This window comes from Myotis brandtii, unplaced genomic scaffold (assembly GCF_000412655.1).
Source record: "Myotis brandtii unplaced genomic scaffold, ASM41265v1 scaffold86, whole genome shotgun sequence".
Taxonomy (NCBI): domain Eukaryota; kingdom Metazoa; phylum Chordata; class Mammalia; order Chiroptera; family Vespertilionidae; genus Myotis; species Myotis brandtii.
The window spans coordinates 814,794-824,340 of NW_005371503.1; the positions used below are offsets into that span (position 1 = coordinate 814,794).

A 9,547-nucleotide genomic window follows, 5' to 3' on the forward strand; every position below is an offset into this window, starting at 1 on the left:
TAGATAATGGATATGCTATAATACAAATGGCAACCATTGATTGAGTACCTACTCAATGTGCCAAGTGTTAAGTACTTTATGTGCATTATATCTAATTATCTAAACAACAACCCAGAAAAAGTAGGGTTAATACTTTTGTTGCAATATGAGAAAACTGAAGGTCAAAGGGGGTTAAGTAACTTACCCAAGTACCAAGGTCATAGAGTTAGTAAGTAATGAGACTAGTTTTTGAATCTTGTCCTTCCCAAGTCTAAACCCAGTGTTCTTCTCAAGGCACTGTTTCCATAGCAGGCAGATGACCTGAGCTGGGATGGAAAAGTTCAGCAGCCACAAGCAGTGGTGCTGCCTTCTGAGAAGCATCTCCAAAGGGACCAATTCACCTTGGGAGGCTCTGAAAAGGCCTGAAAATAGCACAAGTTTCCTGCATATTACCTGTATTTCCTCTAGCTGCAAGCACTCCTGGTGTATAGGAGTAATGATAAAATAGTATTTCTCAATTCTAAGCTGAGGAATGGTTCCCCATTGCAGTCACAATAAACTCCAAATTCACTAAAATGGCTTATCATGCCTGTACCCCCAAATCCTTGGGAGATGGTAATGTGTCATGGTTAGGATTACAGACTCTTAAACTAGAGTGCCTGGGTTTCATTCCTGGCTCTGCCATTATTAGCAGTGAAACCTTGGGCAAGTTATTTAATCTGTCTATGCCCCAGTGGACTACTCTAGCAAATGAGCATTGTTATGTGTTCTTACATCATAGAGCTGGTATAAGTGTTAAGGGAATAGGTATATAGAAAATGCTTAGAACTGTGCCTGTCAGCTATCACCATCATCATCATCACCACTACCACCATCATCATCATCACCGTCATCATCATCCATCCCATCACCTTCATTTCTCCTACTTTATCGCTCACCTCTTTCCCACTCTACTGCTCTGCCCTTCAGTAACAACTACTTTCTTTTCTTCAGATATGCCAGACCCTCTCTCACTTCCACACCATCTTATCTGCTTCCCTCTCTTCCTCAAATATTGCTACTCCTCTGCCCATCCCTTTCTCCCCCTGCCATGTACCAACCAGACCCCAACAGTGAAGTAATTTGCTTGAAATGGTCCCTTGTGTGTTCTGTACCTGACTTATTTTAATTGAAATCTAGTGCCAATTATCTAGCCTTTCCCACTGGGTCACCCCTTTATATTTTTTCACAATTAATAATTCAGTTAAAATTGTAGTTTTTAGCTACTCTTAGCTATTCCAAGACAGTCTTCTACCTAATCTATTTCTTAATTTTATCACTGTTAATAAAAGCCATTTAATGTCTAGGTTTTGTAGATAATGGATATGCTATAATACAAATGGCAACCATTGATTGAGTACCTACTCAATGTGCCAAGTGTTAAGTACTTTATGTGCATTATATCTAATTATCTAAACAACAACCCAGAAAAAGTAGGGTTAATACTTTTGTTGCAATATGAGAAAACTGAAGGTCAAAGGGGGTTAAGTAACTTACCCAAGTACCAAGGTCATAGAGTTAGTAAGTAATGAGACTAGTTTTTGAATCTTGTCCTTCCCAAGTCTAAACCCAGTGTTCTTCTCAAGGCACTGTTTCCATAGCAGGCAGATGACCTGAGCTGGGATGGAAAAGTTCAGCAGCCACAAGCAGTGGTGCTGCCTTCTGAGAAGCATCTCCGAAGGGACCAATTCGCCTTGGGAGGCTATGAAAAGGCCTGACAATAGCACAAGGTTCCTGCATATTCCCTGTATTTACTCTAGCTGCAAGCACTCCTGGTGTATAGGAGTAATGATAAAATAGTATTTCTCAATTCTAAGCTGAGGAATGGTTCCCCATTGCAGTCACAATAAACTCCAAATTCACTAAAGTGGCTTATCATGCCTGTACCCCCAAATCCTTGGGAGATGTAATGTGTCATGGTTAGGAATGCAGACTCTTAAACTAGAGTGCCTGGGTTTCATTCCTGGCTCTGCCATTATTAGCAGTGAAACCTTGGGCAAGTTATTTAATCTGTCTATGCCCCAGTGGACTACTCTAGCAAATGAGCATTGTTATGTGTTCTTACATCATAGAGCTGGTATAAGTGTTAAGGGAATAGGTATATAGAAAATGCTTAGAACTGTGCCTGTCAGCTATCACCATCATCATCATCACCACTACCACCATCATCATCATCACCGTCATCAGCATCCATACCATCACCTTCATTTCTCCTACTTTATCGCTCACCTCTTTCCCACTCTATTTTCTTCCTGCTCTGCCCTTCAGTAACAACTACTTTCTTTTCTTCAGATATGCCAGACCCTCTCTCACTTCCACACCATCTTATCTGCTTCCCTCTCTTCCTCAAATATTGCTACTCCTCTGCCCATCCCTTTCTCCACAGCCCTTCCTGGATAACTCATTCAGATCTTGTTTCTGATGTCACTTCTTCCAGAAAGCCTTCTCAGACTTCTTCATACGTCTGTAGGGGCCCCTCCTCTGGGTCCCAGAGCATTCTGATCTTTTTGTGTTATAGTACTTATCACCAGGTGCTTAATTGTGTGTTTACCTGTCATTGTCCTCTACTGGGTGGTCAGTGGCTCAACAATGGTTACGTGTCATTCTGGTTCACTCCTTCCCTTAAATTGGAAGAGGAGATTACTGTAATGGATATTTAAAAAAAAACAGAATTTATATGAGCACTGTGTTTAGCTCTAGATACTATACAAGGAGCACATTAAAGGAAAATAATTATAGTGACTATCCAAGCTGTCATAATTGACCTCATATGATCTCTGCTGAGTTTGATGAGGTATTAAATAATATAAAGATGCTAAAAATAACACTCATAAGGGCCATCCCAAAATGGGACAGACTATAAAGGAGAGAGTTCCCTGTCACTGGAGGCATGCAAGCAGAGGCAAATTGTCACTTGGTGAGAATGATATGATGGGATGGGGAAGGGAGTGAGGTTGTTTAACCTGGAAAAGAGAAAACTGTCTTCAAATATTAGAAACACTTGAACCCTATATAATCTCATTAGCCAATATCACCCCAATAAATTTAATTTTTAGAATATTAGAAAGAGGATCATATGAAAAAGAAATCATAAAAAGAAGATTCTGCAAACTCTCAGAGGATAGGACTAGAAGCAATAGGTGAAAAGTTCCAGGAAGATGATTTAGTTTCAACACAAAGAACTTTTTTATTGCTGGAGCTGACCCCAAGAGGAATGGATTTCCCTGAAAGATACTTAGTTCTTTATTAGCATGGAGCCAGGCTCAAAAAACTTAGATGACCATTGGCCTGGGATAACATAGTGTGACTATCTTTATCACTCATTCACTTGCCTATTCACTCACCTCTTCGCCTACTATATCCCAGGCACTTTGCTAAGAACACAAGTTCCAATGAGACAAGCTCCTACCTTTAGGAGTTCACAAATAAGCACATTCCACTGGTCCTTTCAGTCTGAATCTTTACAGACTAGGAGAAGTTTTCCAGGTGATGAGAGGGTGAAAAATTATGTTCTAGATAAGGAAAACAGCCTTTGCAAGGATAGAAATGCCTGAATCAGAGAAATATAAAAGTTGAACATGGTGGAGGTGAGGGATAGGGCATATGAATAATGTGGTCATATCACCTTAAAGGTATACATTGGTGGCTGCAGAGGATTACAAAATCTCTCCCCATTTCTGAAATTCTCTCATTATTATATTACTAGAGGCCCGATGCATGAAGATTCATGCAAGAATGGGCCTTACTTCCCCTGGCTGCCAGCACCGCCTTCGCTCCGGCTGGCCAGAGCCCTCTTTCCACCTTCCCACGCTGCCCAGAGGCCTGGAGCGGCTGGGGTGGTGCAGAACGCCTGTGTTGTTGTCCTGCCCTGCCCCCAGCCGCTCAGCACCTGTGTATGCAAATTATCCCGCCATCTCTGTTGGGTTAATTTGCATACTCATTTCTGATTGGCTGGTGGGTATTGCGAAGGTATGGTCAATTTGCATCTTTCTCTTTTATTAGTGTAGATTCTTTCTATAATACTAATAAATATATTTCTAAAGAACATACAGTAATTTATTCAGGGAACCTGGAGCCCCAGGCCAAGGACCCTACTGGCTGAAGTAACAGACATAATGCTCACCTAAAAAAAAAAAAAAAAAAGTTCACACCAGCATCTGAAAAAAACCTATATCTACTTGAATTAACTAGAAGTCCTAACCTTCCTATCCATTACTAACTTGGTGTGAAAAGGATGTCATAACAAATAGAATTTAATGTTTTCTATGATCCAATGACAGTTGTATACATAAGAAGATGGTAATAGGTGGAATTTTTCTAGCCTCCCAAAGCCTTTGTTTCAACCCTACATGTTCTAATCGTTATAAGCTGGGCCATAATGTCTAAACCAGGTTGCTTGAGCCCATGGCTGAGCTGACCAGCATGCCACACCCAATTGTGGGCTGTCAGTCTCAGGGAGCTTGAAAGGCAAACTTCAGAATTAGAATCTTGCAGGCGTAGACCCTCAGAACTAGACAGGATATTGAAGGAAGAACAATAAGAAATGGTAGTAAGAGTTCAAGAGTTTTAGTTAAACTATTTTAAATTCTTAACTTCTTCCAACTATTTAACCTTGCACAAAGTTAGTGACTCTCACTGAGCTCAGTTTTCATATTTATAAAATCAGAAAAGTAATCCCAGGCTTCTGAAGATTAAATAAGATAATGAATAAATATCCCTCTAGATATCAGCATGCCTGATCATCAGTGAATGTTAACAATGACTATCATTATTAATCTCAACAGTATTTAATGGCATCCATTCTCCCAGTTTATGCTTCAAGAAGAGAAAATTCAAATTAAAGTAGAAAAACAGAAATAATAAATATATGAGTCTGTGTCACCCTTGGTATTTTGAAATGTCATGTCAGTGATGTAAACTGCTTTCAAATGCCTCTGAAAATGTTATTTGAGCAAAGATTACTGATAAAAACTCAAGCCACAGGGGGAGACATAAGAAGCAAAGTGACCTTGAGAAGTTTGAAGGACTGAAAGAGAACATGTGTGCTAAACCCTGGAGGAAAATCAACAGGGCCCCGGGCAATGTATGGTTCAGGATGATGGCAGCATCAAAAACTCTACAAATGTGGGGGCCCATGTAGAAACAGGCCTAAGATGAACAAGATTTCTACTGGACCAGTGGAAAATAAACACACCCCATCATAGGGAACATCTGCTACAGTGGAAAGAATCCTGGGCTGAGCAAGAGAAGCCCTAGCTGCACTACTCTGATATGACTTAAGGCAAGTCCCTTCCCCTAATGGGGATCATCTCTAATGTGTAAGTGCTGGGTGAACAAGTTTCTAAGTCTCTCTCAGTACTGAAATTCGGTGTTCTGAAGGAAAAAACCATATGAACTAACCTGTACACTATATTCCATATTGGTTTAGTGCTGGGTGAACAAGTTTCTAAGTCTCTTTTAGTACTGAAATTGGGTGTTCTGAAGGAAAAAACATATGAACTAACCTGTACACTATATTCCATATTGGTTAATTTCCATTAGATTTTATTTCATCACTGATCATCACAGCTCTTTGAAGAAATACAGTAATATTAGATACTATTTGCTGAATGCCTTTTTGTGCTAGGTTCTGTGTTAAGGGCTTTACAGATATTGTCTCATTTATTTCATGCAATATGTAGATATTGTACCCATTTTACAGGTGAGGAAGCTGAGGTTTGGAGAAGTTAAGTGACTTTCCCAAGTTACTTAGATATAACTGGTGAACTCAGGATTCAAACCCAGTTCTCCCTGACTCTAAATCTTTTGTTTCTTCTCGCTATTTCATGCTCCCTCAGTTCAGTGAGAAAATTTTAGGGCATAATTAGAATAGTGAAAGATGTAGAAATTTGATGCTACAAAAGAAAGGTCCAAGAAAGGATGGTTGTTCACCTGGTTCTCACATCAAGCACCAAAATATATTCAATAGATGAAAGAGTATATGGCTAAAAAAAACCCCTGTGCTTGTACTAAAAGAAAACATGGGTATTTACTAAATATATCACAGAGGGGGAAGATATAGCACAAAACTTAAAAGCTAAAAAGGAAAAAAAAGTGCTAAATGTGGCTAAATATTTTAAACTTCTATATGGCAAGAAATAACATACAAGTGAGAAGCTAAAATAGTTAAAGGCAATAATACAAAATACAAACACCAAACTAGTAAGAATATTTATAATAGTTATATGAGATAGAGCACTAATATTTTTAATATACAGATAAAATTTTAAAAGAGCAAACTCTCCAAATAAAAAAAAATAAGTAAATTAGCCCAGCCAATGTGACTATGGTTGAGCATCAACCTATGAACCAGGAGGTCAATGATGAGAGGAATTGTTGGACAAGAGATTATGTGATCCTTGACTTGTGCATTCAGTTTCTGGTAGACAAAAGCCTGGATGAAATTACTTTTCCTGTCTCTTCCAGCCAAGTCATACTTCTGACCCATCAATGCCTGGACAATCTCTGAAATGACGATCAGCTACCAAGGAGTTAATCTGAAATTTTATAGTTCAAAGGGACTGTTAGAATCAAAGAACTCTTTGATTCTAACTAAGAGAGTCAGGAGAGAATTGAGGCTCAGATTGGCGATAGAGCTATTGAGTGGCACGGGCAGGCCACCCCTAGCTCAGCCGGCTTCCCAATTTACTGTGTAATCAATGCTTTCATTAAGGAGTTACCAGAATAGAAAGCCAGGGAAGAGACCATGAAAGTTTTCAAAGTGAATAAGGAGTGCCCAGCTGGCATGCCTCAGTGTTTGAGCATCGACCTATGAACCAGGAGGTCATGGTTCGATTCCCGGTCAGGGCACATGCCAAGGTTGTGGGCTCCATCCCTAGTGCGGAGCTTGCAGGAGGCAGCCAATCAATCATTCTCTCTCATCATTGATGTTTCTCTCTCACTCCCTCTCCCTTCCTCTCTTTAATCAATACAAATATTTTTTTAATAAATAAAAGTGAATTAAGGAGACTTTAACAAGGTTACTATGAGATGTCCAGGATGTGGAATTGAGAATGACAGATGTTCCAGGCCTGCTAAGGAAACAGAGTAGCAACCCCCCACCCATCCAGTATCATTGTCAGAGAGGATTCATGTGAGGCCAAATAGGATTCTATATTTTATGGGTAGATAAACTGATCAGTTCTTTTATTCTTTTTCATGGGGGATGGCCATCTTCCCTGTAAATAAAAGGAAGCAGAATTCTGGTATCACCTGCAAAAACCAGCCTCTGTGTAGGTTAGAGAACTGGACTTACTATGTGCTAGGTTAAAGAACTGGACTTACCGTGTGCTCTGTTGAAGCAAAAAGGCTTCCTCGGACTTGTCTTATTCACTTTTGTTCCCCACCCACAGTCCCTCTCCTGGGGCAGACAGAGGGCCCTGTCATTGACAAGCACTCAGTAATTACATTATGTTGATTTAGACCGAATTGATTGGAGAAAGATTTTAGCTTTTGCTTCTCATTAAATTTGACTTCAGAATGAATTTTTCCTCTCGGCAGTTCTGTGCTCGTTTGGAGATGCTCTGTTTCTCTTCTGGCACGGGCCCCAAAATGGGAGTTAGCAACAGCAACATAAACTGCAGGCATTCTCTATTTCATTTTGTCAGAAGCCACGCTGGAATTGTACATGAGAAATGGGGCGGGTGGTCAAATTTATTTTGGAACAAAGCTCAGGCCTATCTAACTGAGCTCAGGATGACAGGATCAGGCTTATGACCAAAGAGGGAGTTTTGGCGGGCAGCCAGTCTGGTGACATTGTGTACAGTGTCCCTAGAACCCTATCTGAATATATTAATCTGTCAGTGCATGCTTGTCTATGCACATTACACGTGTCTCTCTTTATTACCCTGTTTTCCCTCTAATTTTGAAGGCTTCTGTCCACCCCAGAAATCTAGGAAGCTCACAGAGGCATATGAAATACACACACTGAGAGCCTAGTCGCCGTGGACATACAAAAGTGTTTCAACCTGGTCAGGCCATAGCACAAACACCACAAGATGAAATTTCATGTGTCTGCTGCCTAAAATTTCTCATAAGCATAACACACAAATGCCTCAGTAGGATATGAGGGGTTTTGAGGCAGGTGACATAACCTTAAACAGACTCTCCATTTTGGGAAACTTTTTCCTTCTGTCGATCAGAATAATATGCCTTATGAAACACCAACATTCTCTGGCTTCCTGTCTTTCAGGTGAATGGCATTGACCTCCGGGGAGCATCCCATGAACAGGCTGCTGCTGCACTGAAGGGGGCTGGACAGACAGTGACGATCATAGCACAATACCAACCTGAAGGTCAGTGAGCACCCAGACGTTTAACGTTCTGATATGTGAGCGCGTGAATGTGGACCCGCGTTTCTGATCGCCCGTGTTAACTAGTCACTGCCAACAGGGAAAATCGGTGCTTTAGATGCCTAGGACATGAGGCTATGCTACCCTTCATCTTCCAAGGAAAACTTCAGACAGTTAGAAAGGTCTGTTTGAAATACAAATTCAAATAAATAACAACCAGCATCAGCTTTATTTCATTTATATTCTTACCTGATACATACTTTTTGGTCAGCAATAAACACTATAAAAACAATTGAAATTTAGGAAGCAAGGGGGAAGAGATTTCATCTACAGAAACAGACCATGATCAGAAGATCATATTCTCTCCTTGTAGCATTAATTCTTTGACACTTACATGGTTTGGGATGCCCTTGATGTGGATTTATTTTTTATTTTCATTTTTACTTTTGCCTTTTCTGCTACACTATCACGTGTTTGGAATGCATCACTATCAACCCTGAGATGTGGTGAGATGTCATAAATCCTATTAGCCTCCTGAGCCCTGATGAGATATCCTAAATTGGATTAGCTGTACCCTGCTCTTTGGTTTGTTTCAACATCTGTTTCTGTGATCAGAATGAGGAACAATGAGACAACTGGGATGTTTCCTACTGAAGTTGATTTCTTAGCAGACTTGTGGGTAGAATGTTCCTTTGTTCATGAAGCATAGTTAAGCGCACCATTGTGGGCTAGACTCTGTATAAAATATCAGAGGCATCGGCTTCTGTCTTCAAGAAATATGGTTAATTGCTTTTGCTGTACATGGCTAGCAAACAGGAGTATTAAATGGCCAAACATGAAAACACAAGATGCCATCAAGGAAGAGCCTTTGTGCCTGTGGGTAAATGGAGCTTCTTTGGCCTCTCAAGTGATTCTTTCTTAAAGTCAGTTGGTCTATTGTTGTTTGGAAGACTGATGTTTCTGTCTTGCCTGTGGCATCTTAGATTTTACCATTCATGGTGGCCAACCACTGTTTACCTGAGAATAGAGTAAACATTCTGCCCAGTGTGTTTTGATACATTGCTTTCACTTTGCCTGGCTTTAGAATTAGACTGCGCAATTGTTATACAAAAATATATATAATTAAATGCATTCTCATATTGCCCTAGCCCAGATGCAGCTAGAGAGGCTGGGGAAGAAGGTATAGATCAGTGAAATAA

At 40.2% G+C, this 9,547-nt stretch overlaps 1 protein-coding gene across 7 annotated transcripts in view; it reads left to right on the forward strand.

The window, feature by feature from the left end:
• The window catches only part of DLG2 (discs, large homolog 2 (Drosophila)), a 766,636-nt gene that overhangs the window by 440,937 nt on the left and 316,152 nt on the right, over positions 1-9,547 (forward strand). For all 7 annotated transcript variants that reach the window (XM_014532211.1, XM_005884813.2, XM_014532212.1 and 4 more), the window contains one exon: positions 8,249-8,351. In XM_014532211.1, the coding sequence (XP_014387697.1) occupies positions 8,249-8,351 (103 nt within the window). The remainder of the gene's footprint in view (positions 1-8,248; positions 8,352-9,547) is intronic.